Source organism: Nicotiana attenuata, chromosome 6 (genome assembly GCF_001879085.1).
Source record: "Nicotiana attenuata strain UT chromosome 6, NIATTr2, whole genome shotgun sequence".
Taxonomy (NCBI): domain Eukaryota; kingdom Viridiplantae; phylum Streptophyta; class Magnoliopsida; order Solanales; family Solanaceae; genus Nicotiana; species Nicotiana attenuata.
In genome coordinates, this window is record NC_031994.1 from 89907027 (window position 1) to 89925609 (window position 18583).

The 18583-nt window shown below is 37.2% G+C and overlaps 3 protein-coding genes across 4 annotated transcripts; 1 reads left to right on the forward strand and 2 right to left on the reverse strand.

Moving 5' to 3' along the window:
* LOC109227424 (trafficking protein particle complex subunit 2) lies at positions 7189-10539 on the forward strand. 2 transcript variants are annotated; one of them, XM_019392585.1, is made up of 6 exons: positions 7189-7330; positions 7511-7623; positions 8240-8325; positions 8436-8497; positions 9108-9193; positions 10039-10539. In XM_019392585.1, exons 2-6 carry the CDS (start codon positions 7543-7545, stop codon positions 10129-10131), a joined length of 408 nt encoding a protein of 135 aa, XP_019248130.1. In that variant the 5' UTR covers positions 7189-7330; positions 7511-7542; the 3' UTR covers positions 10132-10539. The 2 variants fall into 2 exon arrangements, with proteins under 2 accessions (XP_019248130.1, XP_019248131.1); XM_019392586.1 differs by having other exon boundaries at positions 7208-7330; positions 7519-7623.
* On the reverse strand, positions 11131-11490 carry LOC109228092 (uncharacterized protein At1g15400-like). Its single transcript, XM_019393269.1, has one exon. The coding sequence runs from the start codon at positions 11488-11490 to the stop codon at positions 11131-11133; it is 360 nt and encodes a 119-aa protein (XP_019248814.1).
* Positions 12929-18402, reverse strand: LOC109227425 (biotin carboxyl carrier protein of acetyl-CoA carboxylase-like). Its single transcript, XM_019392587.1, has 9 exons — positions 18238-18402; positions 17397-17573; positions 16620-16714; positions 14727-14786; positions 14342-14575; positions 14184-14246; positions 13458-13526; positions 13280-13325; positions 12929-13189 (listed from the first exon to the last, which is right to left on the reverse strand). Exons 1-9 carry the CDS (start codon positions 18245-18247, stop codon positions 13119-13121), a joined length of 825 nt encoding a protein of 274 aa, XP_019248132.1. The 5' UTR covers positions 18248-18402; the 3' UTR covers positions 12929-13118.

Sequence of the window (18583 nt, forward strand, 5' to 3'; positions counted from 1 at the left end):
TAGTCATTTGGTGGAGGAACTACCCATCTTTGGCAAACAACGACTTGTGTCTGATCAGGCAAAGATAATGTAGAAGCTAAGGCTGCTAATGCATCAGCTCTCTTATTTTCCTTTCTTGGCACGTGTTGAATAGTTACCTCTCCAAGCCAACTTACCAATCTTTGAGCATATTTGTGATATGGCACCAACTCTGGCTTCTTGACCTCATAGCTACCCAAAATCTGATTGATTACTAACTTGGAATCTCCAAAAACTTGTAGTTGCAATTGTTTGATATCCGCAGCCTTTTCAAGCCCAAGTATGAGCGCTTGATATTCAGCAACATTATTGGAGCACCGTTGTGTCAGAGTGAAAGAATACGGTAAAAATTATCCTTGAGAAGTGATAAACACTATTCCAGCGCTAGCTCCTTCACGATGTGCAGCGCTATCAAAATACATCTTCCAAGGAGGCTGAATTTCTATGACCATTGCATCTTCATCAGGCAATTCATTAGACAACTCCCAATCATCTGGAATCGGATGGTTAGCTGGGAAGTCTGCTAATGCTTGTCCTTTTACTGCCTTTTGAGGGACATACACAATTTCAAATTGTTGAAACCGGAGTACCACCTCGCTAATCGATCACTTAGGACTGGTTTAGACATGACAAACTTGATATGGTTCGCTCTTGAGACGAGTCACACAACGTGAGCTTGGAAGTAATGCTTCAGCTTTTGAATAGAGAAGACAAGTGCCAAACATAACTTCTCAATAGGCGAATACTTGAGCTCATTTGGCGTCATCATCCTACTCAAGTAATAAAGCGCATTTTCTTTGCCTTCATTGTTTCCTTGAGCGAGAAGCGCTCCTACTGACCTTTCCTATGCTGAAATGTATAATATTAATGGCTTTCTAGGTATGGGGGCTGCCAGTACTGGAGGTTTCATCAGATAAGACTTAATTCTTTCAAAAGCATTTCTGCAAGCTGGGTCCCATTCAAAAGGAATCCCTTTCTTCAAGAGGCGACTAAATGGTTGGCATCTTCCAGCCAGATTCGAAATAAATCTTCTAAGATATGCCAACTTACCCTGCAAGCTTTTTAATTCATGAATTTCTTTAGGGGCATTTTCAAGATAGCATCCACTTAGCTTGATCAATTTTGATACCTCGATGACGAATAATAAAACCGAGGAACTTCCCGGAAGTAACTCCAAAAGCGCACTTCAACGGATTCATTCTGAGTTGGTATCTCCGAAGCCGTTCAAATACTATCCTCAAATCTTGTAATTGACCATCTTTCTTCCTTGACTTTACCACCAAGTCGTCAACATAACACTCCACATTTTTATGAAGCATGTCATCAAAAATATTTTTCATGGCACGTTGATATGTAGCACCAGCATTCTTCAAACCAAAAGGCATTACCTTGTAGCAGTATATACCTTTAGGGGTGCGAAAGGTAGTAAGTTCTTCGTCCTTCGATGCCATGTGAATTTGATTATATCCAGATGAACCATCCATGAAAGACATCGCCTCGTATCCATTTGTTGCATCAATCATGAGCTCAGGGATAGGATGAGGAAATTCATCCTTAGGACAAGCGTTATTAGGTCTCTAAAGTCAACACAAACTCGGATTTGGCCATTCTTCTTTCTTACAGGGACGATGCTTGAAATCCATGTAGGATATTTAACTTCACGAACAAAACCAGCCTCAATAAGCTTGTTAACTTCAGTTTCAATCAAGGGAACTAGTTCAGGTCTGAAGCGACGTTGTGCTTGCTTTACAGGACGAGCACCTCGTTTGACAGCAAGATGATGAATATCCACCTTGGGGTACAAACATGGAATTTCTTTGTAGCTCCAAGCAAATACATCTTTGAACTCCTTAAGTAGCTCAATATATTTGCTCTCTTCATCACCAGTTAGAGAGGCACTTATATATGTGGGCTTTGGATCTTCAACTACTCCGAGACTGACTTCTTTTAGTGTATCAGCCGTTGTCTTCACCCCTTCTTCAAGCTCTTGTGGTGCATCTTTAGCGTCTTCATCCTCACGAGGATCACCATCATTGAAAGATATGTGATGACATACATGAATATCAAGGCACTTTTCCTTGACTTCCTATAAGATGAAGCATTTTGTTCATCATGAATGGTGATATGATATGATGACCCCACACTTTCTTTATCTTCCTCCTGTTCTTTAGTGTGTACTATAGTATGAGCCGTTGCTTTGAGGCCCTCTCCACACGAAACTACAATTTTTGTCTCTCGCCTCATTCTAGAAGGAATCAGACTTGGGTAGTCTGTGGTCAAAATCTCCTTTTTAAGGGAGATAGGTGCTCCAATCCTTCCATTACTTCCATGGCGCTTGTTTTCCTTCTTCATCAGTCCCAACCTATCAAAGACTAAGGTCCTTGGTTTCGCAAGTCGGTCAAACACAGAAGGATTGTAATTAAGCATCGTAGACACTTCTTTAGCAGTAATGTAGTTACAACTTGACCTTTTAATAGAGATACGGATTGGCGGGTGTTGTTTGTTACCCAATCCTTCACGTGATTGCTTCAGTGGGTACCCTTTCTCCATCATCATCATCTTTTGAGTAGGGTTTGAAGCTTCAGGCGGGAGCTTTCCCAACTTGGATGGTTCGTTGGGATCATATCCAGCTTTTGCTAACAACTTGTAGGCGTTTGGGTCAAAGCCCTCATCTGTGCGCTTTGCGGGAAGTGCTAGATTTAGAAGCGAATTGTGGCTTGATGATTTGACAAACCCTTTAAGAAACTTTGTTGATGACTTAATTGCATCCATTCGCTTGATAAGAAGGGTCAAGTCTCCTAACACCTTACCTTGTTAGCTCAGAAGATGGATCTTCGACCTTCCTTGCCTTTGGGACATAACGAAGAACATGAGTCACTTTCTTACTTGAAGATGCCTCATTCAACTTGTTCCTATCATGAAACACCTGATCTTTTTCAACTGTAATATTTTCCTTGCTAGTTGTGACATCAACCTTCTTTACAACACTTTTGGTCAACATCACATCATCAACCTTAACCTCCTCTGAGACGTAATTCTTTAAGTAGAATTTTGCATCGACAAAGTATGATTCAGCCTCAGTAAAGGGCTTATCATCAGCAACTATTCTTTTCGACCCCACCTTTACAGTATTCAAGCACTGATGGTAGGTGGATGAAACTACTTTGTTCTCGTATATCCATGGCCTTCATAACAAGATATTATATGAGGTGTTTGCATCGATCACGTGCATTCATGCACTCGAATGCAAATCTCCCATATTTATTTCTAATTTGATAGCCCCTATAGCTCTTTGGCCCCCTTGATTGAACCCTTGAATCATCAAACGACTCTCACATAGTTCATTCATCGGTATGCCATGCTCTTTGACAGTACGAATTGGGAGAATATTGACAACAGACCCATCATCGATCAAGATTCTACTTATTCTCTGTTCTCGCACAAAACCAACCATAAATAGGGGGCGATTATGGTGTGTTTCACCAAGCGAAAGATCATTATTAGTAAATGTGATTTTTGCATCACAAACGTCCACTTCTTCAGAATTCCCAGTGAGTTTTTCAAGTAAGGGAGGTGGCAACAATGATGGATCCTCCTTCTTTATCTCTTCTTCATCTATCTTACAATATGAGGCTTTGATATATTCATAGGAAGCTCGTGGGTGTAACCAGCTTGGCAGGAATTCCTCCAATGTCACTGGACGACGTAGCCTTTGATAGTGATTCTCCGTCATTGTTGCTTTCTTCCAGTTCTTCTTTATCATTTTCTTCTTGGGTCTTTTCACCATTTTTACCCTAGTCAACTGCTTATTTGACTCCCTTTGTAATTTGTCTTGCAGTGTCTCCGCCGAGTCACAAGAATCCAACCTTCATCATCAGTTTGATCATCACGTGATTCACCTTTCTCTTGAGATCTTTCATCCACTATTAGCTTATATGCCATAGGGAGAAGTAATGGTTTGCTCACATCAATAGGTTCAAAGTTACCAAAATTAATCATATTTGGTGATGATGCAGTTTGGATGCCATCACATTGATGTACTTCAACAAAATTGCAAAGGACAATGGGATCAAGTGAACCAAAAATGAAAGAGACTTGATTCGAACTGTCTTTCTCATCCTCAAGCAAGATTTTTCCTTCATCGGCTAAGTCCATGACTTTCTCCTTGAAGACAAAGCAGTTTTCAATAGGGTGGCCAATCAACCGATGGTACTTGCAATAATTTGGATTATTAGTATTTCCAGCTTCATCTGGCCGCTTCATTTCGGGTAACTCAATGAGTTTCAACTCAAAGGAGTTCTTCAAAAGTTGCTAGGACATCGGAGTCCAAGAATGGATATTCTTTCGCTTGCATTTCCTTCAAAGTTAACTTTCGGCCAACTTTATCCTGTAAGGACACTGTCTTCACACTTTGCTTCTTACTTGTAAGGACGTTGTCTTCACACTTTGCTTCTTACTCACTTTTGTAGTGACCTTTAATGGCGAGGCATTAACATTAATTGATTTCTTGCTCTCAGACTTCGGCAAAAACTTGCCTCTTTCCTTTATTGTTTGTTTATCCTTCACTTTGCGAGGTTCATAAACAGGTGGCCCTTGATTTCCACTTGAAGACATACTTAGATCCATATCATGAGCACGTGTAGCCAATTCTTCAAAAGACTTAGGCTTGATACCCTGCAGGATGTAGCGAAGTCCCCAATACATTCCTTGGATACACATTTCTATTCCAGAAGCTTCACTAAGTCTGTCTTTACAATTGAGGCTCGTATTCCTCCATCGATTGATGAAATCGACAACTGGTTCATCCTTCCATTGACGCGTATTTGTGAGTTCAATCATACTTACAGTGCGCCTTGTGCTATAGAAACGATTGAGAAATTCATGTTCAAGTTGCTCCCAGCTATCGATGAAACCGGCCTCGAGATCAGTGTACCAATCAAAAGCATTTCCTTTTAAGGAACGGACGAACTGCTTGACAACATAATCTCTATAGGTTCCAGCATTATTACAAGTTTCGACGAAGTGTGCAATTTGTTGCTTCCGATTTCCTTTACCATCAAATTGTTGAAACTTTGGGGGTTGATAACATGCAGGCATCTTCAAACTATCAATTCTCGCAGCGTATGGCTTTGCATATGCGAGAGAAGACTTGGCAGCAACATCGTACTTATCTTTGATGGTTACCATAATGAAGCCTTTCAATTGGTCAATGGGAATAACCCCGTCAGATGAAATCTGAAATTCTTTAGGAGTCGTTGTCTGCCTTGCAGATGAGTCTCCTTTATCTTGCATCATTGGGAGCTTTCCAGGTGCATGACTTGAATCTTCCACCATCATGCTTTCAAATCTATCTGTTAGCTTGACAATTTGATTATCTTGATCTTGCATATGCTTCGTTAACCCTTCAATTACCTTTATTAAATTTGCGAGTTGTTCTTCAACAGTTGAGGTATTAGTCACCATTGCTTGGATAACCGTCGTGGATGGTGGAGCAAAGCACAGATTTTCTCTTACACCATACTTTGAGTGGAACAACTCACGTGGAGTGCTTGGAGCAGATCCAGTGATCAAGACATCATCATCGCCCTGTGTGATGAGATTCTTAGATCTAGAATGGCTAAGTAAAGTCAATGTCTTTTCAACAATCTCAGCGATGTTTGCTCCTTCTTCCAATTCAGTTGGAAATGATCTTGCCCCCTTTGAGGATTGAAAATCAAAGATAGGAACCGATGCATACGACATTTGAAATGCTTTTTGTCCCAGGAAGTTTGCTTTCTTCCTAGTGACAGGTCCTACACTTTCCATAGTAGCATCCAGCAAGTTTTCCACATCAAATGAAAACTTGGAATCCGTAGCCTTAGCAGTAGTGAGTTTGAAGTTGATCTTCTTAGGAGCCATTTCTGTGTTCTTGAAATTTGGTAATTTGAAAGATCAAAGAGGTAGAGATTGTCCCACTATGCATGCCAGAAATTTGTAACAACAAATTTTCGCGTCGAGAAAAATAAATAATCAAGACTAAAAAATTGCGTAACAAATGTAGTATTTGATTTCAATAAATGAAAGTATTACAATCTCTATGGTATTCCTCTGATTATTCAAGAATGTAAAGTATCTTAATGAGTTTGACTTTGATTTGATTCAAGGGCTTGTAAAGCTTGATCTTGAATCTCCTCCTTGGACTTGAATTTGGGTTTGATCACGAACAAGTAATTTGATCTTGAACGCCTTGGTATTTGATTTGGCTTCGTTCTTGATCTTGAACTTGAACTTGAACTTGTAGCTTGAGTACTTGAGTGCTTGAACTTGTAACTTGTAGAGAAATCTGCGGTGTTTGATCCACGAGCTCTTTGCTTGCTTCTTGATATCACTTCTGGTGTCCTCTGGCTATGAAGACCTCTATTTATAGTTGTAGAGAGTGATGTGGCTCTGCGATTTGATGGTCCGTTTGAACTGACCAATATAATCCAGACACTTGGCATGAGTTAATTGGCTCATTTATTTGGCTTGGATTGCCACATCACTTGACATATGGCATGATTTCATTGGCTCATTTATTTGGCTTGGATTGCCACATCACTTGATACATGGCATGATTTCATTGGCTCACTTATTTGGCTTGGATTGCCACATCACTTGACATGTGGCATGAGCCTGGGCTTTAAGATGGGCTAATAGCCATTTGGACCTTGGGCTAATGAAGTGGGGTTATCATTTAATCTGTAGTCCAATTAAATGGATTAGCCCAACACATATATTGAATTTAAATAACTAGCCCAATTTACTAGCCATAATATTTGTTTGGACTAATGTCTTGAATTTAATATAGTCTAGATTATTTTATGGATTAAACCTAATGAAATTTAAATGCTTACAACCACAATTTAAATATTCTTTTTAAGCAAATTGAAAATCTTGTGAAAAAGGATCACAATTTAAAATTTTATAAGTTATCGCACATGTTAGACCACAAACTAATATTTTGTATGTAAGGTTGAGTAATATATGAGCAAAATATTAGACCCGAGTCTAACCAAAGGATCCTAGGGGCTATATCTGTGCAACATCTAAAAATAGGGACAAAATTTAAAAGGTTGCCTAAAAAGGGGACTTTTGTGTAAATCAGCCCATTGCTTCACCGATTAAAACGGACAGGACTAGACATTATGATCCAAAGTCCAGATTGATTCCAGGCCCAACGTTTACTACTCCAGAGTTTCTTCTTCGGCCCAGTTGACTGTTCACTGCGAATCTGCTCGTCTTCCTCAGAGTCGAGCTCGCGATCTCTTTCTTCATCGAAATCGAGTTGTAACCTGTACGTATTCTTTATTTCTCCCTCTCCTCTAGATTTCCTTAGATTCAAAATTTTGTCTTTAATTTATTCTAAGATCACTAATTATTTTTGTCTAAAATCACTTCTCTATTAATTATTCAAGAGTGAAATCTTTTAAGTGTAAAATTAGCATGTGAATTTGATTCATTTTTCTGTTTGAAGTAATTTAGGGATCCAAAAAGTTAGAGGATTAAATGGCAAGCACAGCGTGTTTTATGATTGTAAGCAGAAATGATATTCCTATCTATGAAGCTGAAGTTGGCACTGCGCCCAAGGTAAATTAACTCTGCAGCATGTTACTATAGATTTCTAGTCTTTGCTCAATACAACTGAAGTAGCATATTTACTTTTGTTAATCAATGGCATAAACTATTTGATTCTTATAATGAAGTGATCAATTCGAATCTGGTTGATAGGAAATGTGAAAAGAACTCATTGAAATGGTCTGGTCAGCTGGTATAAAGCACTGGTTTTTAGGTTTTCGTTCTTTTCCCACTTTGATTTAATGGAAGATCAATATCGGATTTTGTGCAAGGAAAACCTTAATATATCTGGGCATCACATTGCCGAAAACAAGCTTAATTAGATAAACTACAGTGCTTATCAGTTATTCTTCTTTTTTTTTCAGTGGCCGGTAAAATCTGTTTATACCTCTTAAATCACAAAATAAGCAATATTATAATTATCCTTAACGGTTTCACAGCGTTTGGATTTTAAAGTGTGTGCGCTTTAGTTTTTAATCTAGTGTATATGCATTTGAACTAGTAGTATGTACTGTAGCACTTTTGCTATTGTTTACAAAATGTATGCACATCTTTCTACTTTACCGTGTTTCTGTCATTGAATTGGCTGAGTTTCTTGGTGATATTGTAAACTGTACTTGCATGCTAGAAAGAAGATGCTGCTCATCAGCACCAGTTTATTTTACATGCAGCATTGGATATTGTCCAGGACCTTGCATGGACTACCAGTGCTATGTAAGGATTTCAGTTCCTAGTCATCAAAGCACTAATTAAAATTGTCCTTTATAAATATGCTTGCTTTCGTCATTGTTATAGTGATTCTCCTTCTTTCTTTCTTGATGCAGGTTCTTGAAGTCAATTGACAGATTTAATGATTTGGTGGTGTCTGTTTATGTTACTGCTGGTCATATCCTCCGTATGTTATAAATTCAATATTTGGTTATAGTACTGTTCTGATTTTAGAAGCTAGATGATGGTGATTGGTGCTAGGTTGTTTTATATCTGCATTTCTCTTTAACAGTCAGTACAACAGCTTGCTTCTTCTTCTACAGTAATTATTTGATTTACAGTTGTCAGTGATCACTTATAGAAGTAGTCGTCATGCTGGATGTGTCTAAAATGAATCTGTTTCATTAGTTTTTCTCTGGTCGACTCCTCTTGTAGAAGATTACTTCTTAGAGCACATGGATTGATAAAATGATAAGACATGGCAGAATTAAGAGGAAGAGCGCACCCATCTTTCTTAACATTTTATGATCTTGAAGGGGAGACCCTTCCCCCATCCACACCATCTTGTCCTCCCCCTCACTTAATACAAGTTGCATATCAAGACAGACTTCTCTTTACCTATCAAAAGAAGAAAAAGAAAAAAAGAGGAAGAAACATGCTTTAGAATTTCTCATTGTGCACAAGTTAATATATAAAGGTCAATGGAACTATCATAAACTTAACATCACCAGTTTGAGTTTACAAATGTGCACATCCTGTTTTTTGTTCCTTTAACCAAGCAAGCATACATACGCGACTGATGCTGCTTCATGACTCTCGTAATGATGATGGGATCAAAAGCTTCTTCCAGGAGGTCCATGAACTATATATAAAGGTAGCTCCTTTTCTGAAAGCTTTCCAATAGGAAATAAAAGCACACAGGTCGTACATGTAATATATTTGCTATATAATCTTGGTGTTCAACCTGCTAAAGGCATATATCACGCTGAGCGTAGTCTTTTTCCGTTGTTGCTTATTATTTTTCTCGGAAGAGGTGGGGTGTTGGGGGGGGGGGGGGTGCTCCCCTTTTCATCTTAAATTTTCATTATAATCCTTGTGGACATCGTTGCAAAATTATGTAGGCATCGCTACTGAAAAGATGCTTGGAGTACTTCTAATGCTATTTGATTGTTGAATTCTTGTTAAATCTTCTAGAATTCATGTCAGCAGTGATAATATATCTTTGAACCTATGAACTTCACTAGGGCTTCTAATTTTGTCAGCTTTTGGAGTTCCTTAGATATGATTGGATTCTTTGCCTTTTTGTTTCTCTCTAGTCTCTACCTTGTTATTTTGGGGTTACAGATAAACAGTTAAACACACATCACTAAGAATATTGATTTTGCTACAAAGCACTCCTTGTTTCTAAGACACCTTTTTGATCTTTTTGCTATATGACACAAATGATCTAGCGTGATTCCTGTAACTAATTACTTGGTATTGGATGAATCTATGGGTTTTTGTCACGTTAGCTTTAAAGGTATATGTTGCAGCTTGGGAAATTGTTCTGTAGGTAATGAAGCCATGAATTAGCTGGAAACCGTATGAGATTCATAATTTGTAAAACACAAAAGTTTTTCACTAGAATTCCTTACCGCCACAATTTTGAAGAGAATGATTTGTGCTTTAACTATTTTTTTTTTATGGAAGTTCACTGATGTGTTACTGCAAAAATTGCAGATCCTTCTGAATCCTCTCTATTTGCCAGGATCACGCATCACATCATCTCACTTCGATACCAAAGTTAGAGCCCTTGCCAGGAAGTATCTATGAAGACTTCCACTACGGACCAGTGCTAAACAAGAATTACATGAAATCCAAAGCTCATTCCTCCCAGTATTCATTTGCTATTGATGACTGGTTGTGTGTTTGGAATGATCATATTTCTCAATGTAAAAGATAAAAGTTCACTAGTAGACCTTCTTTTCATCAAGTTGATGTTTCATTGTTATTATATAACTGCTAGAATAGATGAAATACTGAGCTTAGTTACTTGTTTTGCTATATCCTAGTATGCATCTGGATGTCATACTATTCATGCATGTGATGCAACTAGCTCAAGGCTTTCGAGAACTTGTCATTTAGTGGTCGTTTAGCTCAGACAAACAGAAACTCATAGATTGAAGAAGTGTGACTTTGTGTGTATTCTCTTGCAATCCTATTATTTTTTTCATATTGGTCTGTATGATCTTCTTGTTTTCCTGTCTCTTTGGAGGTGGTATTATCAAAAAGGGATTGTTATGAAGTGTAATTTGCTACTTATAACCTACTGAGGCGATCCATTGGGTCAAGTGTCGAATTCCACAGGCAAGAATTAATGCACATTTAGTAACTAACGTGATTAAATTAGTGACAGGGCTAATTGTCTTTGCACTTGATTATTCTCAGAGATTTCTGAGCCAATCCAAGAAAGGTTAGAAAATAGAAACCTTACACAATTGTCTTTGCACTCTGCAGAGCATACAATAAGAAAATCTGACTGACAAAAGGCAAGAAAAAAATGGTACAAGTCCTTAAGCACCACAATTTTTTTTAGGATGAAGATATTCCCACCTATATTTATTATTATAACCAGCTCGTTCACGGGAAATTCCCCTGATAGCCACTAGAGCCACCAGCTCATCAAAGTATATTCATGTAACATACAGAGGCGAATGCGTTTAGCTGAACTCATTTCATCATTTCGAACCATGTATAGATATGCAAGAAGTGTTAAAAATACATGCACTACATTATGAACACATCGACTCTAGATTCTGAATTCCTATATGATCACAGAGCACGCTTATCGTATGGAATTCCACGGCGGGACTTATTATTTTTTTTGCCAATACATCTACACAATCCACATGCATATACCTTAGGAGACGACGGTTCTATAGCTGGAGGCACCCTGCCATTGCCGTTGGATCGGCTCCTCTCCATTGATCCAACGGTTCTTGATGAAGCCTTTACCAACATCATCTCCTCTTTGGGTTGTCCCTTGGAATGAGAAGCTTTGTTACATTTAGTAGTTTCGTATATATGGTTAATATGCTGATTCAATTCACCTGACAAGAATTTGTCGTCCCATATAAGTCCAGAAGAGCCTTGTCTACGGAATGAAACAGCCGATCTTTGCAACCCAGCCATAAATAATTGATAAATACTGCCACCCTTTTGGCCTTCTCAATCTTTTTTTATATAAAGCTTGAATTCTTCTTTGTTCTTCTTGTTTTTATACTCTTCTCTATCTCTAAACTTTTTTTCACATGCATCAAGGGAAGACAGATTTATAGGAAGACAGGAGAAGAATTAATATTTAAGAGAGGTAAAAGAAAATCAAAATTGGCATACGGGATGGTCGTCCTCTTGCTTGACAATTCGGTCAATTGCTTGTTTGCATATTTCAGCTATTTATTTATTTATTGCATAAAATTATCAGCTTGATTTATAGTGATTTTTACATTTAATTGGCATTTGACTGGTAACTTATCAGTCAGTCTTGAGACTCTTGACATGTATTTCGTTTTAACTTCATGTATTTACAATATATATTTTTTGGACATACTTGAAACCCCAACTACAAGTAAGTTGTGCAACTAAGTTAAATTACATCAATAGTGTAAAAAGATATTTAGACGACTAATGTAAATTGTAGAAGTTAAATCTGTTTTATTTACGTTTTCTTAATACTCGTCATCTAACAAAAACAGATTCGATCAGTTGACGAAACACCTGTTTTAACTGATAAATCAAAAGTCCAAGTTCTGTGATTTTATATTTGCCTTTGACGGAGGAAATCTAAAATGGTATGCTCCGGTCTGTTTCATTCATCATTTTCTTTCTATATTTTCTTCGCATAGTTAACAGAGAAGAAAGAGAACTAATACTAAACAATTTTTTTAATTAAAAAAGTAAATTTAATGAATTAGCTAATTACAACATTTGAACACAAGACAAGATATTGCCGTTCTTGACATCTACACTTTAACTAACTGCTTTGAAATTTTCAATCTTAAACATAAAAATTCTCCATCTCCTAGGTTCGAATCTTAAACATCTAATTAAGTATAAAAAATTTCCAACCACCCTTAGTGATTCTATCGAAACAACCAAAACTGGTCCCTAATCCTAGGATAATTTCAGGAATAAAATCAATTTTTTTCTCATTTTACTTTACATAAATCATCTTTTATTAATTCATTTAAGTCAGCCTTTAAGGTCCTTTTGATTATTTAAAAATATAGGATTCGGTTCCCGTGGTGTTCAGACTTCAGAATATCGTCACTAGTAATCCAAAAATATTTGCAGTCACAAAGCATCCTCCATATTTCAAATGCCACCATTTTTAAGCGTACACAATATACTGAGCATCAGAATGAAGTGAACCAGAACAGAGTAAAGCATATACTATAAATATAAAATATACACATAACCAACCTCAACTGGGTTTGAAACTGAGATGTATTTTGATTGGTTATTGACTAATACCAAATGATGGCCTCAAAAACATCAAGAGACTAATAGCCCTCAGATTCAATTTGCAAAAGAAAGCATGTGTCGTTAGGGAGATTAGGAAGAACAAGGATAAGAAATGCAAAAACATAAACATCTCATTTCTTCATAATTGTTGGTGCAAATTCCAGATAAATATTTAAAACAAATAAACAAAGTTAATAAAAATCCGCAGGTTCGACAAGCCAATCAACAATTTTCAACTTGAATTTTCTCGAAAAAAAAATGAACTCGGGCCAGAAGGCATATGCTAGAAGAACCATCTATTGAAGCTTCTTTATACCAGGGAAAGAAGGAAGGACTGAGATTAGAGGGTCACCATATCCAACAGGATCTGTTCCATAAACAAGTAAAGTGAGATATTGAAGTAGTCACAGTAGGATATTCAAAATGATTTTTAACTCATAAGAAGTAAGATGCATACCTCCGTCTTTTCGGAGTATCTTGATAACCTCTCCAGATACATCAGACTAAAAGAGGATAGAAAAGAAAAGACAAAAGGAGAATCAGCAAACATGCATGAGAATTTACTTAAAATAAGTGAGAACAAACAGAACAGCTTTTACAATCAACAAGAAATCATGCAATATCAGGGTCCGAACCTCAACAGGGAGCTCGCCACCTAGCTGCTCAATGAAGCAAACTACTTGCCCCTCCTTCACTTGCTGCTTCTACAGAGTAGAATTAACAAAAAACTGGTCATATACTAAGAATAGCTAGAGTGTATTACTGAAGCACAGATGACGCTGCCAGTGCGCCCTGAGAGAGACATGACAGAGAAAAAAGAAGAGAGGAGGAGATCCAGATTTGGAGGAGGGTGGTTTCAGGAAGAGAGTAACATTGACCTCGGTTCATGAAGTTACGTGACAGTTCCAAATGGGTCTAGTAGAAAGTTTAGATAGGGCTTTTCTCTGGATAGAAGAATCACGGGGGGAACCCTTAAATTTAGCATGTTACCATAAAAATTTCTAAGCAAATAGAAAAGAAGGCCCAGCTTAAAAGGTAAGTTTCAATGCAAAAATCTGAATATAAAAAACTGGGTGTGGACTCGCAAATAAAGCAACAGAAATTCTTTTTTGTAGAACAAAGCAACTAGTTTAAGGGCTCCTTTTAAACTAAATCTTCCTAAATTTTTCTTCGACCTCCTCTTTAAACAGAGACCTCCTTTTGAAGGGGAAGGAGCTATATAAAAATGAGATTATAGTAAGCTTTCCTGAATTTGAATAATTATCAGTTATCACAAAGAATGAGAGTAGAAAATCTCTTTGTTAGATCAAACAGAAACATCTCATCTTGATTTAAAGGATAAAAAATGGTGAAACACCTACTTCTTTACATGATGGAGGTGCACGTTTTCCCTTAATGGTACGAGATCTTCTGAAATAGCCAACCTGCATGATGCACGGAATGTCATTATATATACACACACATACACACACACACACACACACGTAGAGAGAGAGAGAGAGTGAGAGGCAAATCTCACCCTAGGAGATTGAATTATCACCAAGCCTTCATCTGCAGCTTTATCAATCATCATCTGAATGCCATCTGAGGGAGGTGAAGACTTGGTGATGGCTAATGATGGTGACGAGGCCGAGCCATTTGAATCAGCCACTTCAACAGATGAGTGAATATTGACAGGATTAGATAACGCAGGCAATGAAGTTGTACTTTGCCCCGTCAAGTCTCTCTTCACATATAAATGAAACCCACCAAGCTAACAATAACATGAGAAAGCGTCGTAAGCAGCAGAAGGATTAAGAAAGAGATATGAAGAAGATGAAAGAATGCATGAGGGTCAGATCATAAACAGCTTCTCTGAAGGTCCTGGGAAATAAAATTAAAAAAAAATTACAAAACCAGCTTACTTTTAGGTCAACTTCAGCAATGGAGGTTGTATCACATATTTCTGTAAGGAAAGATTCCACCTGTTAAATGAAGTAGGTATGTTTCATGTATTAATACAAAATGTCATTGCATGCAGGAAGTAACATATTAATAGGAAGACAATTTTTATACCACTCATCAATATTGACAGTGCCTTTTCACAACATTAATTTTAGCAGATCACAACAGATCTTCCACATGAATGCAATGAAGCTACAAAAGTACCATGATAGTATGAGTAGTAAGACCTGTTTACCGAAGAACAACAGATTCTCATCAAGAAGTTGGAAATAACAACTCATTTTTAATTTCCTTTTCAGAGTCAGATTTCTGTTAAAACAAGGTGATGTAGCTCTGGAGGTATTAGGCATACCGTACATTATTCTGTACTTGCTCGCACTTGCACTTTCGCAATAGATGAAATGGCACTATACAAGGTTGGGCAGAATCACAGCCAAAACCCAGCTTTATGCAATTCTTAGCTGGCTGAAAAGCTTGCAAAGACAATGCAAGTATAGGGATGATACTCTATGCATCACACAAAAGGAAACTAAGTAATATAGAGTTAGTATTAAAATAGATACAAGCCAGTTTTCTGAACGTGACATTGACCTCCCTTCAATCACGGCACCATATAAAACTTAGAGTAGACTTCCTGAAATTTCGTTTTCCTCCACTATAAGAGAAGATCGCAGTAGGAGCTTCCGAGTTAACACATTAGAAAGAAGTTGACGAAGTTAAATGCAACTAAAGTATTACATCAGCCAACTTAAATATTTAAACCTAAAGGGTTACAGAATTGAAGTTGTAAAGAAGGGAGGGGCATGAAAACTTTTTTTAAGGAGGGAGGGGCATTAAATCTTCTAGTACCAATCTTGCAACCTGCCTATGGAAACACGTGGTTCGATACTGCATCAGGGTTGAATTGTTAATTATGAGGCCACTCCATCTATTGCCATATAACACCCACTTGTTCAACCAAATATAATGTTTCATACAGTCACCTGCTTTACAAGTTCCTCCCACCTACCACTAAATCTTTCCATAAAAGAACACTACCAGGAATCAAATATTTCTGTCAACTGCAAACAGTAGTTGGAAGCTCGAAGCCAAGTTTGCACTGCAACCTTCACCGCGACCTCATTATCTTCCTTACAGAATCTACACAGCTACTGTACAATAATGTGATGCTTAATACTAACAGCCTCCCTATATTCAGAGAGGAACTAAGCGGAATCTGGATGACATTCTCTACATTTCCTCTTTGTCAGAACCAGAGATATTTTTATTGTAATTGATGTTAGCTTACCCCCCTTGGTAGACTATTCTTATCCATCTTGCAGTTTTTTTTTTGGATAAGCAAGGTAATTTTATTAATGAACAGTATCAAGGAGGTACTCTACTAATTATCCATCTGCAAGTCTCATCCAAAGTTTATAGACGACTAGAATCAAAATATTCAGACTTTTCTAGGAAGATTCAGCAAGAAGCTCAAGCATTTAGCCCACAAGCTGCTATGCTACAGCTAACCAGACCACAGAGGAAGTTGATTTGAGAACTCCACACAAGGGTGAGCTTGTTTCCAACACTCACCTTTAACCCCAACACGGCTGTAAACCAAAAGAAAGATGAGTATGTAGCACTTCACATTTTATCTTGGTACTACTCTAGTTATGTTGTGTTATTGAATGGTCCCTAGCTGTTCCCCAAGTTCCTGAAAGATCTATATTTTTTAGAACTATGCAGTATGAGAACATTCTCCACCAGCAATGAACTTTCGATACTCTTTATCACCAAATAGGCAAATACCAGCAACATAATCATCACATTACTGTCTTTTGACAGGGTACATAATGCAAATAGGAAGTGCTAACCTCATATGAGTTTGGAATCAACGGACTTGCAGTTTCTGAAGAAACGATCTTTCTCGAACTATCATCTGAATTATGACTAACTGCAGCTGCTGCAGCTACGAGATGAGAGAAACAAAAAGAACTTCATTTACACTTAACATAAATCATGTTCAAGCTGTAGGGTGGAGTCATAGAGCAAGAAGTTATGCTAACTGGCAAAAGGAATCATTGATGTCAGAAACGAAGAGTTCACTATTTATCAACCTAGTAGAATGGAGAAAACAGAAACCTCTTAGAAAATGTAATTCAATCAGCAACTGAAAAATTTCCTGAATAAGAATGTCATAGATACGCCCTCGAAAGGTGAGCAAGGGAAAATATTTGATCATCTTTAAACTCGTCTAAAGTTAAAGTCAAACACGAGAACCAACAAAATACAATGGAAACTCCAAAAACAGAGGTACAACAACATTCTTCAAAATGATTAATAGATTTTCCAACTCTTGAGAACTAAAAAAGATGATCAAGGAAAACAAGTCATTCTTCATATCACAGAAAAACATGGCAACTTAGCATTTCAAATAATTCAAATTAAGTATAAAACACTAGCATCGCCGACATGATAGTCAAATCAATAAACAAGTGAATTGCAGACACTGAGTAGGCAGAAAAATTGCACTTTTTACTGATGAAAACACAAAATTCCAGAAAAACAAAAAAAAATGCAGTAGACAAGCATTTGATTGCTCATTAGTGTGATGGAGGAAACACACAGAATCAGTGAGGAAAATCACTCACATTCAGCTTCAGCAGTCGAACACCGGCAACCAAACAACGTTTTCCTTGATTTCGTGGTTAATAGCAACCCATCATTCTGAATCAATTTCTTAGTTCTCAAATTGTGCAATAAAAATTTGGGCTTAGTGGAGCCCAAATTCAAATTTGTTAACTTAAAGCCAGCAGCCCCAAAACCACCTGGATCAAACAAACACACTCCAATCAAACAAATGTAAATATTAATGGTAATTCACTTTGCATATATTTTTATTAAGTAATTACAATCCCAACCGAAAAGAGAACAATTAACGATACCAACAATGTAAAAGAGTCCAGAAGTAAGAAAATCTCGCATTTTTATTACATTAACAGGGTCAATCGGGAAAAAAAAAACTCGATTTTAAAATTATAAACCATTGATTAGTTTCCAATGGATACAAATACCAGTGATGCAAAAAAATCAAGCTGTAAGAAAAGCTCATATTTTTATTAAATTAACATGTTGAATAAGTAAGAAAAACGCCCATTCTATTAAACTAGCCGACTCCAATTAGTTTGGGATTGAGGCATATTATAAAAATCAATCATCAATGCCAGCAACGGAAAAAAGAGTCAATGAAGTAAGAAAAGTTCGCATTTTTTTCAAATTAACATAGTCAATAAGAAGAAAAAGGTGCATTTTATTAAATTAGCCACCCTAATTAGTCTAGGACTGATATTATTGCAGCTCCAACCCTGTTTAATTGAATTTAAGGAAATTAGTAACTTAAAGACTAAGCAATCTAATAGTTGAACAAAAAGTGCATGCATGTATCGACAAACACAATTGATATGAGAAAGAAGGGGTAATTCGGTACTTAACATGCAGCCATAAGAAGGGGTAAAACCCTATGGGAAGAACAGAGCAGAGAGTTTTGCTTGAAGGATTGCTCCTTGGCGATGCGAACGAAGAAGTTAGCAAGCAAAAACGAGAACGACACTCTGATTGGTTTTAGCTTAATTTAATTAAAATTTATTAGTTTTAACAAGGCCCATTAATCAAAGGCCCGTTTTCTATATAGGCCCGTAATTGTGGATAAGGTCCGCCATATATCTTGGCAACTGTCTGGTGTACAAGTACACTGGTTCTCTGTAAATCAATTTTATTGCCTACTTCCTCCATCCGTCTTAGTTGGCGTTTGGACATGAGAATTGTAAAATTTCGAAAA

Bases quoted from the DNA above. Each gene is read 5' to 3' on its own strand.
- LOC109227425 (XM_019392587.1), bottom strand. The intron at 16,715-17,396 runs GTGAGTGATTTT...CTCATCTCGTAG, and splicing joins TTCGACTGCTGAAGCTGAAT to CTGCAGCAGCTGCAGTTAGT. The intron at 14,576-14,726 runs GTAAGCTGGTTT...TGTTATTGTTAG, and splicing joins TTGCTGAAGTTGACCTAAAA to CTTGGTGGGTTTCATTTATA.
- LOC109227424 (XM_019392585.1), top strand. From the start codon at position 7,543: ATGGCAAGCACAGCGTGTTTTATGATTGTAAGCAGAAATGATATTCCT. The intron at 8,326-8,435 runs GTAAGGATTTCA...TTCTTGATGCAG, and splicing joins GCATGGACTACCAGTGCTAT to GTTCTTGAAGTCAATTGACA. The intron at 8,498-9,107 runs ATATCCTCCGTA...AAGCAAGCATAC, and splicing joins TGTTTATGTTACTGCTGGTC to ATACGCGACTGATGCTGCTT.
- LOC109228092 (XM_019393269.1), bottom strand. From the start codon at position 11,490: ATGGCTGGGTTGCAAAGATCGGCTGTTTCATTCCGTAGACAAGGCTCT.